The sequence below is a fragment of the Haliaeetus leucocephalus genome, unplaced genomic scaffold, assembly GCF_000737465.1.
Source record: "Haliaeetus leucocephalus isolate CR32 unplaced genomic scaffold, Haliaeetus_leucocephalus-4.0 Scaffold1, whole genome shotgun sequence".
Lineage (NCBI taxonomy): Eukaryota > Metazoa > Chordata > Aves > Accipitriformes > Accipitridae > Haliaeetus > Haliaeetus leucocephalus.
The window spans coordinates 15,712,439-15,730,290 of NW_010972437.1; the positions used below are offsets into that span (position 1 = coordinate 15,712,439).

The following is a 17,852-nucleotide window of genomic DNA, read 5'->3' on the forward strand; positions in this document are numbered from 1 at the left end:
TTTCTCCAGATCTTTTTGAAGCAAATTAATGCTATTGTGGTCATTTCTGTGGACATTCACTAGAAACTGGCACTGAATTGTGATCATCCATTAATGACTTTTTGGAAGTTCTCAGTTAATTTGTAAAACGTATAATGAGCTTATTGTAAGTATAGTGCTATTACTTTATTAGAATATTGTATAGCAATCAGTAGAATACCTTACAAAAGCATATGTCTGTAATGGCTACTTGGTTGTTTTTTTATACAAATAATATAATCATCAGATCAGATTTCTTGTCCATTAATAATGTCTGCATTACCATACTGAGTGACATTAATTATATTCCTGACAGGTATTCTTTATTAAATTAATCTAACATCACAAGTTTCATTATTTTGCTTAGAACTGATGTCAGGCTCACTGCCATACAGTCATTTCAACCACTATATCCCTTTTATGAATGCTGGCACAATATTAGCATTGTTCCAACCTTCTGGAACTTTGCCCAGCAAGATTTGTTAATAGGTCACATCAGAGTTGTAGACTGCTGAGTTGTAGACCTAGACCTTTGATTACAATTTTTTGCAAGTTTGCTGATGTTTTGGATCTAGCAAAGACTTACCACACTTCACAAATATTTCTTAAAGGATCTATTTGGTTGTTGCATAGTTATTATCACATACTTATTAACAAGTTTTCCACTAGTGTTGTTACTGGGATTTTTATGGACTTTCATTATAATTGGAGTTATTTTTTGCTTAATGTAGTTACATACCTACTTACTCTCCTTAGTCTTGCTCTCATGTTGTCACATTCCTCTATCAGCTTTCTATATTTAATACCTCTCGGTTTCCACGGATATGTATTTACTTTCTCCTTTCTCCATTCACTATATGACTGTTAATTCCTATTTGTTACCTTTACTTTTGCATTTAATGCAGATGGACTTGCAGCTAAGATTTTCAGCATCTTTGAATCATTACTCTTTTGTTATATAACATTTTCATTAAGAATTCCAGTTTTTCATTCATATATTTGTCTAATTTCTCCTCCCAATTATTTCCACTTACATTTTTCTCAGCCGTAGAAAATTACCCATTTAGAAGAATCACCATTTTACTGCTTGGGATCGTTCTTTGTTTGTCTACACTGATTGCAATCAGGTCATGAAAACCACCCCTAGGGCAGTCATGAACTTCTAGTCCAGTAAGTTATCCATATCTATCAATTCTAATGAGATCTTAAATTAAAAATACATCATGTTGAGCATGGACAATTTCCTTTGCAAAACTTTTTTTCTTTTTACCATAATTTAATATTTTACTAGTGTGTTTGACAAACCTCCAGTACATAGAGCTCCCACAACATTTATTAATATGCATTCAAAATCCCACTATTTTGTGTTATCAAGAACTCCAGAATACCACATCTCTTTTAGCTACTTTGTCTGGGAAGTTACATCCACTTGTTTTACGATCCCAGTAGCTTGACTACTCTCATCAGCTTTCAGGATTGGCTTTCTCACGGATGAGGGTTTCCAGATCATCATCTTTGTTACCAAGACCTCATGACAGCTATTTCATATAACAAGAATCCCTCATTTTGTGTCTGTCTGTTCTCTCCCTTCAGATATATTTTGCTAGATTACAGTTAAGTACTATAATGCATACACTATGACTTTACATCTGAAACTGTATATGATGACTCTTAAATTTGTTTTCTATAAGTTTGGGGTTTGTGTATTTCTGACTACTCATGATCAATTCTCTTATAAAGCATCAAGAAGAGTATGTTTCCATGAGTATGATTTTCCAAGGGTATGACTTCCACGAGAAAGGCATTTATATTTAGAAAATGGTACTCTTCCACTTGGCCAATGGAGCTGGATGCACATTGCACTTGTGAAATTTTACACCAATGACAGCATTTCTCTTTTGCTTCAGGCGGCCTGCTGTTGATCTGTTTTTCTATATCACCCTTCATACTGTATGGCCATTTAATGCCACCTTCTTTTTGACATCTATTAAGAACCATATCACAAAAAAACCTTAATCTTGCTGAAAGGGCACAGTGTAAATGAGAACAGAATCTGGATCACTCTTTTACTTCATAGTATATTCTGGACCAGCACCTTGGACGAATGAAAGAAATTACTGAAATGGAGTTCTGGCGCTTTTTTTTTTCCTTTTTTTTTTTCTTGCATTCTGCTTTGTAAGGTTATTCAATTAGTTCTTAAAATAGTGTATGTAGTTTAATTTGGGAAATAAATGAGGTTACTTTCACAAAAAGTCTTAATCTGCACTTTTTCTGCAAGATAGGCAATATTCAACAAACCTGAGATCCCTTTTCTCATGAACATAATAAGACATTTCTCAGTTGAATGCCCAGAGGTGCATAGCTTCTAATGAGGGTTTAGAAAAGAATAGCTTGGGGGGGGGGGCGGGAAGAGAAAGAGAAAGAGAGAAAGAAAGAGGGGGGGGGGGAATGCATCTTCAATTTTAGCACATAAAATTAAATACATGCTAACTCTCAGCCAACTAGTTGAAAAATAAGAAACTAGAACCATTATTTGTCATCTAGTTGTTTTTTATAAAGATTTATGTTTAATGTATATATAACTTTAAAATCATCACATAATATTTGTAAACAGACACTAAAGCTCTGTAGTTCTTTATTTTTTTGCTATATATGAGAGAAAACGGGTCCTACAATTGTTTTTCACCTTGAGCTAGGTGTCTGGTAATTGTTGAGTACTACGCTTTAAATAAGCTTACTGAAAATGTGAATGAAAGAAGTCAAAGCATTTTCACAATGAAATCCAGTTGTTTTCAAAACTATTCTAATTACATGTAATTCCACTGAATTAATGTAATCACTACTGCTATGACCTTTCCTAATTAAACATTCTGTGTCTTGACACAGACTGAAGAATGAATGAAAATGACTTATACTAATATGTAGTATTAGTATATTATATCCTTCATACAAGGAACGAGGCACAAGATACTTAACTGCATATGCAGACACAGAAATATTCTCATTAACAAGACAGAGACATTGCTTTTTAGAAGCAGCACTACTTGCTATATTCTGGAAGAAAAAGACAATGTGTAGTAGAGATTTTAGACTAAGTTTAGGGCCTAAATGATTCCAAGTAACACCCATGTTTGAACGTACCAACTTTGCAAACTGACAGTAATGAGAACCCATCCAGAAAACAATTTCAGACCCAGCTTTCACCCCACTATGCATGTACCAGAACGTATCTCTGAGAAAGATCAGTCTGAGTGTTCAAGACTGATTGTAGGAACTGGGCCTCCTGACTTCAGTCTGTGCTCTGGAGAAACCCCCTCTGACAAAACTCAAATGTAGTTTTACGGTGAACTGAGACAAATTTAAAAAGCCTATCTTCCAATTTCTCCACCATTTGTGGTTTCCTAAAAATTATTCTATGCACAACCTGGAACCTAAATAAGTCTCTACCCTTCCATGTACAAAGCATTTTCAACATTTTTCACTCTATGCTCTTTTCTTGGTCTCCACTTTATAGACAAATAGCATTACTGCTTGTTTATTTTTCATTTCATTTTTTCTTTCCTTGCCAAATATTTAATTGCTCTATATCTTCTGTACATGTTTATATATGTTTAAACAACAAAGCACTAGGAAACTGTCCTCCCATATAAAATGTGTTCAGCATTACAATTAATCACCATAGCTCTATTAGTGTAGGTGTAGATATTATAATTAGGAGGTTAGCAATAATTGTGTCAGTGCAGTAGCATAAGAAATGCTGGAGTGAGCAGTTGAACAGTATTTATCTAACTATTGAATTGTATTATAAATGGGATTAAAGGGAGAGAAAATGAGATATTTATATAGGTCAGTCCAATAATGAACTTGTCCACAGCCTCCAGAGGGTAATTTTTTTCTTAGTTTGCTAGTTTAAAAATTCTTTCTTCAGCTCTAAACAGTGTAAGTTAATACCTTAGAAAACCTAAATCAGTCCTAGAAATCAAATCTTAGTATCAGCAACGATTCCAGTGACAGAATGAGTATCTATTTGATATGGAGAGTGGAGTGAAAAGGGAACAGGTCCCATTTAATCACTGTAAGCTCCCTAATAAATATCAGCCAAATATACTCTTCTTGTTTCTACCCATCCCCCTTAAAAATAGCTGTTGAACTGAAAAGGGGTATAATACATTTCAACCTGCCATCTATTTTTAGTTGTTCTCTGCAATGAATCTTAAAAGAGACAGTCATACAGATGCATCTGCAGCATGTTTAATGGGAAGCTTGTGAATTCCCCATTCTTGCCACACACACAAGGTAGCTCATTTTCAGTCAGGTGAAATTGGAAAATGGTGACATAAAGACACAGCTCAGAAGATACAGGTAAAACATAAAGAGGATTGTACAACCCATTACCCAAACTTCTGTGGGGAAATATATTAGACACATTTTAATAGTGTGGGGCTGTTATCTACTAATTTAATTGTGAAAATGGGATCAAGAGTTTCTTTGTGTTACCCTTAGTTTCTTCATTCATTTTTGATGCAGCCTTGGATAAAAAACTTCTCCTTTTATGCCTCAGTCCTACCACCCTTAGAAGAAAGTAAAATAATACCTGTACAGTTTGAAGGGCAGCAACAGGCAACGTTTGCAATGCAGCCTGGGATTCCTGGAATAGATGCTCTTTATGGCTACAAATATTATCATCTTTAGTCTTAGCATCAAGTTTTCTCCTATTCCTCATGTGTGTAGCTCCATAATAAATGGAGGATGGGGAGGAAAGGAATATCCAAGGGTAATTCTTTCCTTTAGAGCCAAAGTTTTGACAAAATTTAAATAGGGTCTTTACAGATCACTTGTCTCCAAAGATCTGAATAAGTGCATCAAGTACAAAGATGCAAAGAGCTGCAGGTAAAACCAGACAAAAATATTTGTCTGATATTTCTTTCATGGGGTTGTTACTGAATTGAGCAAGTAGCTATGTGGTATCTGTCTCCAGTCATCTGATTCTACATCACTAAGAGCTGGGCAATTTTCTCAGGGAAGATTCAGTCACTCTTCCACTCATTTTTATTATATAAACAGGCAGACTAAGCTGTGAAAGTCTGCTAGTAAATAGTTTTAATTGACACAGAAATGGGCTTGAAAAGGCATTTGGAGCCTTTAACATAACATCATGTGAAATTCTTCAGGATTTTCACATGACTATTTTCAATATAACACTAGAGGAATAGAGTTCTTCGTATGATTTGAGAAAGAAAGCAAACCTTTCCAGTAAGTCCACTAAAAACAAGATTCCTTGTGACATGCTGCGTTATTCCTGGGTTGTGGTTGAATAGAAAGACAAAGGAATATATTTTCAGCCCTTGATTGGTCATGATGAGTCTCCATATCACAATACACACCATCCCTCAATATTTGACAAACTGGCTTTCGCTTGAATATTCAATACACATCCCCATTGCAATTGTCCCTAAATGCCAACAAAAGCTCAGCTAAGTACCCTGTTTGCTTAGAGTGGACCTCAAACTAGAGGTAAATAGGCTTCTGAATTTTAAGCATAAAAGAAAAGGACTTTCTTCAGTGATTAGTCACAGAAATGACACAAGGCAGAGCAAATATTCACTGGGTACTGTTTTTCTTCCAATTTTCTTTTCTTTGTTTATAATCCTTCAGGAATGCAAGATGCTTTGCTTTACTGGTCTCATTAGTAAATTACATCCAGTTATTTTCAGGTGTCATACTTCTGCACCATTCACAGCTTGATGAGAGCACTTGCTTGCTAAAATGAGGTTTTAACCTGTTTGTTACCAGAATCTTGACAACATATAGAAAAAAAGTTTTGGCTTGCTTCCATTTCTTTTTTTAAAGTTTGGCTGAAAGTAGATATGGAACAACAGGGAATAAGATCACAACTCCAGACGATCACACGTGAAGCTACATCAAGAAAGGATATTCTGCTTATTCTTAGGGCATTTCAAGAATGCAAAAGTCTTACCAGCAGTGTGCAAGAGACAGCCTTATTTCACAAGATTTTTTATCCCCCTTCCCACCTTGCCTTCCATCTACCACACAGTCCCTGTGACCCTACCACACTGGTCCATATAAGGAGCATGTCCATGTCCTTTATATGCCAGTATTTAGCAACAGAACAGATTTTCAACAGCAGTCTGGGACAGAGAACAAGACTTGAGTTATCAGCATTTCATACGCTCCTAAGGGGCTTGTTACTACTTGTATTTGCCATGCTGGGCATGGTGGACAAAACCCACAGCCTCAGCCTTCCTGAATGTCCACAAAAAGCAGGACAATCTTTCCTTTCCCAATACCAGAGCGTACATTTCATTTCATTAAATTCCATTTACTTTCTGCCTGGACAAGTATTGCCCTGGACCTCAATAAGCAGAGTAACCAACTTTCCAAGATTTGCCCCAGTCTGGAAGAAGTAGAAAGAGATGCTTCTTTTGTCCATTAGGGAGAAAAAAAATATTGGATTTGGGGAGTTAAGGAGCTAGTAGAAAGCCATGTCTTGGCTTCTCATCCTAAAGATGAAGACGACATGAAGGATGGGCAAAGTCAAGAGAAGATCTTCTGATCTTCCACAATAATTCTCCCTCAGTTTATCACTCTTTTCTTTCCCCAGAGAAGTTCTTACTAACACTGCGCAATCCCCATGAGCCATGCCATGATGAAAGGACAAATAAGGCTGTAAATATGAACACAAGATAACAAAATGCTATTGAGTATGTTTTATTACATGATGTTCTTTGTTCTTTGTGTTTATGGAAGTCAACTCTTAAGTTTCTATTTAGTATAACAGTGATCAGACTCTAATAATGTCAGAGTAACTAGTCAAAAATGAAGATATGAAAAGAATACATATTTCCCCTCATTACTAACAAGATGAGAACCATGCAGACTTTTCTGTGCTCCTTTTCAGTAAAATGCTGATAGAATTAAGACTAAGCTTAGTACACAATTTAATATGAAATGTATTTATTTGCATTTCTACTATAATTGATAGTTTAATATTTTAAATTATAAGGTTAAAACTCTGTGTTTGTAACTAATATATTCTAAGTTTGTGTCTCTGAGAGAAGGCATTTTGAGCATTTATTTTGATGACAAAATGTGAATCATGTCGGGGGAAGTGGAGGGTAGTTATTTCCAAAATAAACATGCTGATTATTTAATAAAAGTGTAAAGAATACCCAGCTTCCTTCTCTTGTCCCTATATTATCATAAAATTGACACATTGAAGAAGTCCCTCATTCAGATCTGTCTTCAAACAGAGAACAGGACTGCCTAGCTCTGGAAACACGTACAGTATCTCTGTCTCTAATTTTTAGCTGTCTTTGGTCTTGTTCTAGTAGGAAAGCTGTTGTTGGCTTTTGCCTTGTTCTGTTTTGATTTATTTCTTCTCACCTTCAATTTTAAACGTATGGCTACCTACACTGGACTACTTGTAGGTTGCAGCACTAAAAAATTATAATCCTAGAAAACTATTGTATGAGGTCAACCTGTCCAGAAATTTATATATGCATGCAGAGGACATACTTAACATCTTTCTTTCTATAGCCTTAGTCAGTTGTCCACAGCAGCTCTAGCAACAAAAAATATCTTAGAAGTCATAAATGCTTTAGTGCAGGGAGCCAAGATTGGTTCCAAAACATGTTGGAACCAGTCTCAGCCCAGTGAATGCAGTCCTCAAATTTGTACTGAGGTAGAGGAGTATGATTTTTTAATGGTGACATGCAGGTAGCAACTGTCAGACTCATTCAGAGCAACAGAGCTGCAGAGCCATCCTATAGAACCATGGATCTTCAAGGGTCCCTGTTGTGTGAAAGAGAGGGCTTCTGCAGAATTAGGACAATTACTTAAATGCCACAGTGTTTTATTTTTCAGAGATCCTTTGAGCTTGGCATATGTAATGGCCTGTGAAAATTTTGTTCCCAGGAAGGCTGAATCAAAGTAGTTGTTTAGGATGTGTCATTTTTTGAAGTTTGCTTGTCAGAGTTTTTCATATGAGAATGGAGGCTCTTGTAATTTGGAATGCCTTCACCACTGTATTAATTGTATTGTCCTCTCCCAATTGCTCATAAAAGGAGTTATTACAATTCAAATAAATGACTGCAGTATTTAGAAGATGCAGCCTGATAAAAATCTGTCCTAAAATCTTCTATAGAAAATCACTGGAAAGGTAAATAGATTTTATGAACCAGATTAATTGTTTTGATGTGCCTGCTTTGTACTGCTCTTATGAAGCAAGTCAACTTTAAACACTATGCAGCCAGATATTTAAATAGACTTTGCTTCACCAGAATTGCTCAAATGGTGCAATATATCCTTATATAATCCTAATATATCCTAAATCTTTATTTCTTAAATATTTATTGTTACTTATGTATACATTTTGGCAGTTCATACATATATCATATACACACAGAATATAGGGGAGCAGAATCTTTTCTTCACATATGTATATTTTGCCACTAATTTAACTAGATGAAAGAGTGGGCTTTAAAATGCAACAGACAAGAGAAAACAAGCCCTTATAACCATGGAATTCAAGCTGACAAGGAATATCCAGCTTTTCCTCTTTATCACCTCCAGTGATGATAACAAGAGAGCACAACAGGTATATTTCATGATTACTCCTCAATAGTAATCTTTAGAAAATCCAGATATTTTGCTGGATATTGAGTCTATTAATTATAAAAGTATAATTTTCATAATTATTCTGATTATATCATCCACTTGCCCTGTGCCGTTAGATGAGAAATGCAAATTCCAGAAACTTCATTACAATTTTTATTGCTCATTAGAAGCATTTCTTACACTCAAAATATTCAGTACAGAGACAAAACAGGGTGCTGAGTTGCTGAGTGCAATGAAGAGCAGTGGAATGCCAGAGTGCAAATACTGAATAAGATTGTTTATAAACAAACTACTTCGTAATATTTTTTATTGTCATCAACTCCAACAAATCCAAGCATACCTTTTGAATTTGCTAGTATTCTTTTTTTGCACCCAACTGTTATTTTTTCAGTCACACTAGGGTCATCGTTGTTATTTTGTATTTTGTATTTCCTTATTGCCATTTCAATAGAGATAGATTCTGATAAGTGTGTAACAGATAACAGTTTCTGTACTAAAGACAAACACTAACAGTGACTGCAACAGGCATTGTATTTTGGCTAAGTTGCAGAATTCCAATTCCAGTCATTCACACAAAGTACATATTCTATGTCTCTTAAAAAGCCCAGTGTCTTGGAAAAACTTCAGACTCATGAACTACACTGGAGTCATTAGCCTGCTGGTGCAATTGGTCTGCAAAGGAACTACACTGAATTATACCAGATACAAATCTTTCCCATTTTTTATTCCCAAAATATTTCTACATACAGCTTAAATTTTCAACCCTGTGCTCTTTTTGCCACGTTCTTAAACTGTGGACTGTTAAACAGCTTCTGCATCTCCTCAGAGATGCAAATCCCTAACTCCAGTACAAATGAGGTTTGTAAATGCTTGAGGGCGGAATGTTCTACATAAACGGGAGATAGTGTCATTACTTAGCACTGTGGGAAGCATTTCAAAAGCTGAAACACCCTTGCCTTCAAAAGCAGGAAAGTTTTTAAAGAAGTCTGAGGCCCCTTGTCATCCTTGTTTGCAAAAACTGATAAACATTTGATCCACTGGAATTCAGTGTTCTTCAAAGCCATGCACACCTCAGCCTAGCCCCACTTCCAGTCCTTTGTTAAAGGTGTCCGATTGGGATTGATACCTGCTCAGTCTATAAATCTGCATGTCAAAACATAGTCTATAGCTTGAATAGTAAGTATTTTCTTCCAAGCAAATCAATAAATATAATTTTTTGACTGTTTAAACTCAATATGTATTCTTATTAGTTGGCTAAAAACACAGATTATTTCTAAATTCTTTTCAGACTCTCTGTTTAACCAGTCTATGTTGCAATGCTTGGCCTGCAGCAGTTCTATTTTTAGCTCTAATGGAACAGTCTTAAATTGCTTATTTTCTGTTTACTAAAGTCATTGAGCTTGTAACCATGGCAACTGTGGCAAGTGCCACAGCTTAACTGTTCTATTAAATGGATTGAAGGTACAGCTGCAAAACTTGAAAGGCCAGCATGACAATTTTATACATAGCTCAAACTGCCATATATACCATATTATAGCAAGTACTACATTAAATATGAGGAGCCAGAATCTGATCTTGGTTATAATGATATAAATCTTTACTATGTCTCTCCTCAATGGCAAAAAAAAAAAAAAAAAAAAATTTTTTGTGAAACCCAGATCAGGATCTGTTTTTGTCAAATTGCACACCCTGTCAAGTTTCAGTGATTACTGCATTTCAATGCATAAATTGCAGATGATGTACATTGAACCAGTCCCTAGTTATCATGGAAAGTCACCATCTCACAGTTGTGTTTGCATGAAGCTTTTAGCACATTATTGTATTGCTTACAGCAATCACATTATTTTTGGAACAACTATGTTCTGTTAGGTTAATAGAAGGAATTAAATCAAAACTAATGACCTTGTCAAATGAAACTTCTTAAGAGTTATACTGGAAGAATTAACACAAAGAAATCTTTAAATCTGTAATTAGGCATTTGAACAAGAACGCCCTGAGTACCAGAGGTGTAGAGAAATTACACCTTCTGTTCATTTCAGTATAAGCTGGGTATGCTCCATCTATATAAAAACTAGGGTAATTTTAAATTCATACTTCAAATTGTATATAACAGTTAAGTCAAATACTTCTCAAGATTATTGAAAATTATTATTGCAGTTTAGAAGTTTTTTGTGATAGAATATAAAACCCCATAGGATCAGATAACAACATTTTTAACACAAACCTAAACAACATTACGCAGCCCCCAAAAGCTTGAGAGCTATAATAAGAATAGTGATATATTTACACCCATAAATATTTAATGCATGATTCATCCTGTTGTAATAGAACCAAAAGCTTGAAGAATGCTTGACATTTAGAAGAATGGGCTTCTGCTTTCTTTGCTAGAGTTGTGGTTGGAACAGTGTTCACATTGCTACTTTTGGTGCTAAATGTCTCTGTATCACAAGTCTGTCTATATAGGTACTTCCAGTGAATAAAAAACCAAAAAGTAAAATTGACATTTTAAAGGAGACATCTTTCAGCAGAGGTAATAATCTAATAAATTATTAAAAGATTTCTTTATTTCTATGGAAATGTTCCTGTTTAAATTAAAGAATATTGTATTTGATGTTCAATCATTAAATTCAAAGAACTATTCTTCACTATCTGTTGGTGTAACTGGAATTATTGGAGTGAAAAAATAATGAAGTTTCCTTTATTTATTTATTTCTTTTTTTTTTTCCTCCATCTGCAGGATCTACCTTCATTTGCAACACCCACATAATTCCAGTGAAAAATCAAGAGGGAGTAGCAATGATGTTTATTATTAACTTTGAGTATGTAACAGATGAAGAGAATGTAGCATCTCCTGAGAAGTGCAAGCCAATATTGCCATCCAAACTTGTAAATCGTAAGTTACTCATTGAAAGTTCTCTGCTTACATCTACTCTGAGCTAGGAGAGTAATTAACCTGGGCAATAATGATACCACAGAAATTATGCAGTCCCTATTGCCTGACTCATTTAAGATAGAATTCAAAACTATAAGAAGTTAAATGTAGCAAACCTGTTATAATGTTGGCAAGAAAATCTGTCAGATCTTTGGTAGTACTAACAGCATGGATCTTGTGAGTACTGCTAGGAAGTATAAATTCATTAAAAGTAAAACATTTCAGAGAAGTGCCTTGCCCTTGACAAAAATCGATTATGAACAGAAAACTACAAAAAAAGCATTATGATATAGCCCAAATATTTCACCTTATCCTATTCAAAATTGAATATTCCTGTCTTCCTTTCCAAATAAAAAATAGTTGGTGGAAGGTTTAATTAAATTAGACTAGAAAATATAAAATGTGTAAAAAAAAAGTTAAAACATAATTTAATTAAAATCCTGATTTTATCAAATTGAAGTATTTAGATTGGCTTGAAGGGAGTGGGGTTTTTTGGATATACAGGGAATGCTTTTGTTTTTATTCCACTCTGGAACGTAAGTATTGTCAAAATCAAAAAACTCTACACAAAACAAAAGTCCACTTCTTATACAGCTAGACTGTGTAGCTTTCTTTCCCACTATCTGCAGAACGTGTGCTCGTTTGCTGACCTTCACTCTGTGCAGTAACAGCACATGATCCTTCTGCTTTGCATCTGCACTCATGTAATCTGCTCTTACTACAAGATTTCCCGGAACACATACCCATTTGTACAAGTTCTTAATAAAGCACACCATGCTCTAACAGTGAGTATTAACACTCTCCCCTGGCTGGCTCAGCAACAGTTGGAAAATAGCTTTTCACAGTGTAATAATCTTTAATGTTAGTACGATAAAGGGACTTGGAACCTAAGTTTTCTGATTGTTAAATCAACGCTTCAGCTTTTCCTGGATAGGAGACAAAGACCAGGACGATCTTCACTGCAAGAAGCGAGGGGAGCTTTCCCAATGTAAGCACTATGCACTACCTGAAGTGATGACATGCTGTATTATTTTTTCTGCTAGTTATGTTGAGAAGATTGTAAGCAACAGGCCTGTAGCCATGCATATAACAGCATTACCAGCTGTACATATAACAGCTTCTGATGAAAGCAGTCTTTGCCATTCTTCATAATCTACACTTTCTGCACTGCATCTTCTGGACAAAATGCATAGGCTCTCACTCAAAGCTCTGTGATTATCAAAAAATACATAAACAAGAAGTGCCCCCATAATATTGCCAAATCATTCACATTTTTAAAAGGTTGAAATTTATTTCTATAACTAATTGGGATACTAAAAAATACTATTTTCACTAAGCATGGAGAAAGACCTCTGACTGGATCACTCTGGATGGGCCAAATTCTTTCCACTTATGTCCGTATAACACTACAATGACAGTAGATATAAGACTGTGGAAAGGAAAACTCCCATTACTGGAAACTAGCAGTCTGAAAATAATTATTGTTCACCAAATATCACATGTTTTTAAAAGAGCCTTTGTAAATTTTCTTTACAATGCATATTTAAAATCTTGTGCTTTTATACTTCCTTTTCATATTCTGTTTTGTGAGGTTTTTTTAAAATAAGCGTTACAGCAGTATTTTTCATTTTTCTTGAGATATCAGGAAAATACTTTTCTTTTTCTAGTAATGTTATGGTAAAAATGCCATTGGGGGTATCAGAAAAAATAATAAAATTGCATCAGAAAAAAAAATTATAAAAATTACATCAAGCAAACCCTACTCATATTCTGTTTCTATTTAGGATGCCATGATTTTGTGAATTTTGAACACTTCCTGGTTTTAAAAAATAATTTTATAACATAAATACAATTATTCAGCTGGTCCATGCTTAATGTGGTTTTATGAACAAAATAGAAGGTAAAACACCAGGGCGGGGGGGGGCGGGGGGAGGGGAGCTTCATGTCCTGAAAAAGAGCTTTTTGTTCTGCTATCTGTGATACACCATTGTACATTTTCATGTGTTGTCACTGGCCGTATTTTAAAGTGAAAAGCCGCTAAAGAGGACATCCACAAAAAAGCATAGTCAAAACATCCTTCTCTTGTTTTATGGTATTTGAGCCTGACATACACAGGGGATCTTCTTGCTGAGAGTTCTTGAAAAATGAATAGGTGTGGCTCCAAGCTCAGTACATAATAGAGAAAGATCAAGGTCCAAAAGGAGGCAAAGAAAGGTGACTTGAACCATTCTGCTAGTGGGTACAGCCAGATGCCAGAAACTGGCAGAAACTAGAGCAGGCACACAGCTGCTCTTACTCCTACCTAGATGCTTGTGGTTTCAGAGCAGACTGTTATGTGGGCAGGATGGGAAGAATGGTGATACAAAACATGGTACATAGCCAAAAATCCCTCTTGGCAGAGAGGATTCTCAAGAAAGAGGCCAACCTGCACAAAACATCCAGAAATAACTGCAAGATATTGTGTACGGTCCAGTGGTGGATTTGAATTAAAAAAAAAACACAAACAAAAGCCTTGAAATTTAGAAAAGGCAGAGAGAGACCAATAAGCAACAAAAGAAGTCACAAAAAATGTAGATTGTTTACCAGCAAAAAAGTCATATTCCCACCATAAGAAAGGCAAACAGCAGATACTCTGGGAGGAGCTTAGTTTTTCATCGTCTTACTCTATTCAGAACATACATCAACAGGTAAAGCAGGTGATCTGTTTTCATTGGGTCACACACAAGATGGACGGTAATGGGCACTGGTTCAGAAAAAAAAAACCAAACCAAAAACCAAAGAAACAAAATCTCTTCAAATCCAGCAACCAATTTAGAGAATAAAAATAGAGAAGGAACCAGCCATATAACAAGTGCAGTACATGTCTGACAAACAACCAAGATAAGCAACAGCTAATGACAAAAGACAAAAGATTTCAGATTGCATTAACATCTACTACCCGGAAGTATACAGATCATAAGAGACTTCTTTCCAGAGCTCCTTAGATTGAGTTTTCTCATATTAGAATGTCTTTTCAACATGAGAGCAAATAAAAATTACTAAGTCAGGTTGCAGGAGAGAAAAACTAAAAGTGAATAGGAAACAAAAAGATTACGGTTATTTTCCTGACCCTAGAAAATAAGATAACTCTTCCATATTATCATTCTTCCTCTAATAGATTTATTAAGAGTTGACATAAAATTTATGAAGTGTAACTTTGAAAAACCTTTCCTTTTTCTAAAAGCATTTATCCTGCTAGCTACAGCCAACAGTTTTGAACAAGACCGCTTACCACAGTGCTCCTCATGACTGAAATCTAACACAATGTAAGAAAAAAGCATTTCATGCCATACACACAGTGCATTCTGTTTTCAAAGGCTCTAACAGAAAAGAGGGATTTCAATCTGTTAAAGAGCTGAAGGCCCTCTGAACAAATTAAAGACCTGTGGAAGGCAAATGACATTTTCTAGGTTGAGCTCAGAGACTACATTTAGTTTTGCATAGGCAGAAAATTAGAAATTTACCAGCTGAATACTGACAGATATTTCAAACAGTGTTTGTAGCTCTTTGGGACAGGGATTCTGTCTTTTGTTATGTGCCATTACAATGGGTAACACAGCTAGGTTCTGATTCAGCATTGGGCTTGGCAGATTATGATAGTAATAGATTATTGAAAAAAAAAAACAGAACGGTATGTTGCCAGGAGTTTGATGACCACATTTGAGTATAAATAGAATTCTTTCTAGTCTGGTGCTCAAGAGCTTCTATCTCATATGCACCAAAAAGCTGAATAGGCAGTAATGTGAAAAGTGAAGATACTGGCTTCACAATAGCAGTGTAAAAATCCTTTTAGCTGATCCTTTTGTTCCCTTTATTCTTCCTTGCAAGAATTTATCATCAGTTCTCTATGGCAGTCTGACTGGTGTTTGTATAATCATAGCTAAATTTTGGAAAATCCTAGCATGCACCAAATCTGTAAAGAACTACTAAATCACAGCCAACTGATTTTTCACTCTTTTCTGTTTCATTGCTTTTGTGTTTTGCCACAATTCTATTTTTCAATATATGCCATTTCACTAGTAAAACAAAGGAATTCTTTGTTGATATATAACTCTTTCCTTTTGAGGAAAAAAAATTCCCCCAAAATTTTTCATATCTTTTTGTTTAAACTCCTAACCAAATTTATTTAATACTGTACGTGTCCCATCTTTATATTTAGACAGGTGAGGAAATTTCTTCTGTAAGCAGTTATTCCATGACTAACATTCTCTTCTCCAGTATTTGTACAATGTGCAGTTAAAGTGAGACTTACAGAAACTAATTTCTGCTGTAGATGTCCATTCATCATCCAATCACTCTTTCTAACTTTTGTCTTATTTCCAAATATAAGAATTCTATTCATTCTTACTTCAAGTCTTTTCTAACAAGTTTGTTTGCTTTTTGCATTGCCTTTTCTTAGATCATGTAAATGTTTTATAATTCCAGAAATTGACTTCTGTACCCAAAGACAAAAACACTTAATAACTTTACCCCACCTCACTTTATCTGTGAAATGCTTGAAGACATAAATACCTGCTTTTTAAGTGAAAGGATATTTGTTTAGCATACTAAAGTGTTAAGATTGAAAGCTTTGAGCTACATAAGCCCTAAAAATGGATTTTACTCATACTATAACTTTTCTTATGGACTGTTCTCCATCACATGTGCTAAGACACTATTTGCTTGATTGTCACTGTGCCAATAAAAAATTATTCCCAAAAGTGTTTTTCATAAATTTTCATGAATCTAATAATTTGCCAAAGTTGTATAAAATTTTCAACTCCAACTGAAATAATGAATAAACAATGGATATTTAGCAAGACACTTTTAGAAAAAGATAACTCCATCCTGTTAGACTCACTGTAAAATAAAAAAAAGAGCTTTCAGTAATTTTCTACAATGAGCTAAATTAAGAAGAGATGTGATTTTGTACTACTTTAGCAAAATAACTGTGAACACTACTAAATTATCATTTAAATTTGTCTACTAGTAATAGTTGTTAACCAAAATAAGATGAGATAAGAATTCCTGTACAGTGTGTTGTACAGACTTCATTAAACTCTTTATAATAAAGTGTTAAGCTACTGTAACTTCTGTATATAAATATGGCTTTTAAATCATCTGTTGAAGAAAGGGAATGTAAGTGACCAATTTCATTTCCAAATCTGTCAAACATTCCAATCTGGCATGTTCATCCACTCCACTAATTTGATGAGGAATTTTTACAGAAGTTTACAGAACTAGTGACATAAATTAATATTTGCTCCTGGCACCTGATTTTGTTCTTCAAGGCTGTAAAATACTTTGCATCTATAACTGCAAAACATCAAAATCAGTCATGACAGAGATTGAACACAGAGAAAATCAGCAGCCATTTCACACTGAAAGTAAGTCATAGATTTGAGGATACTGACTTCAATATGAAGAATGTAGCTATAATTTTTCTACTCAGAGTAGACCATTTGTGGGATTGTAATGTACACACATGCACAAGAGGAGAAAAACCTCTTGGAACTTTAATTCTGAGTTGTCTTCATTGTCTGCCCCACCTAGAGCATGCTGCTTTTTTACTGACCTATATGTGTGTTTTCTAACATTTACTCCAGTCCTGTCTAAAGCAAAAGTCCTATTAATATGTAGGCTAAAATAGCTAAAGTCAGATGAGGTAACTTTATGACAAGTTTTATTCATTTAACTTCAAAATGTTTTGACTAGCTAGAAGTACTAACCTATAAGCTTATACTGGTTTCCAAACTCAGTGTTCATTACTTCATGGGAGAAAGCCAAGAAAGTTATTTGATTAAGCATATAACTGCATTCTGCTGAAGAGGGATATTTGAGGATTGTCTTATAATTTTATCACTTCAGAATCTATAAGCCTATTAAAGACACCCTGGAATAATTTCTTGGGTTTCTTCCTCTAAAGGAAATGAGAGGATCAGTTATACATTCAGTAAATGCATACTTTTTGGATAAGATTCAAACAAAATGAACAGATTAATAATATTCTTAAAACAGCTAAAACTGTAATCAGAAAGCCTTTCAAGCAAGGAGATTCTTGAAGGTGCTTACACTTCACTGTTTGCCTCTATCCTAGTTCTAGCAGTGGAGTTACATCTCAGGAGTAGAGATCACTGCATCCACTGAAGTTGCAAATAAAACAAGCACAAATGAAATTCAAATCAGGCCTTTCCTTTAAGTCAAAGAGTTAACTCAAAAAATGGTATTTGTTTTTCTCTGTGCAGAG

General features: G+C 34.8%; 1 protein-coding gene across 1 annotated transcript in view; it reads left to right on the forward strand.

The window, feature by feature from the left end:
- The window catches only part of KCNH7 (potassium voltage-gated channel, subfamily H (eag-related), member 7), a 241,098-nt gene that overhangs the window by 131,686 nt on the left and 91,560 nt on the right, over positions 1–17,852 (forward strand). The window contains exon 3 of the mRNA XM_010567570.1: positions 11,393–11,552. Within this exon, the coding sequence (XP_010565872.1) occupies positions 11,393–11,552 (160 nt within the window). The remainder of the gene's footprint in view (positions 1–11,392; positions 11,553–17,852) is intronic.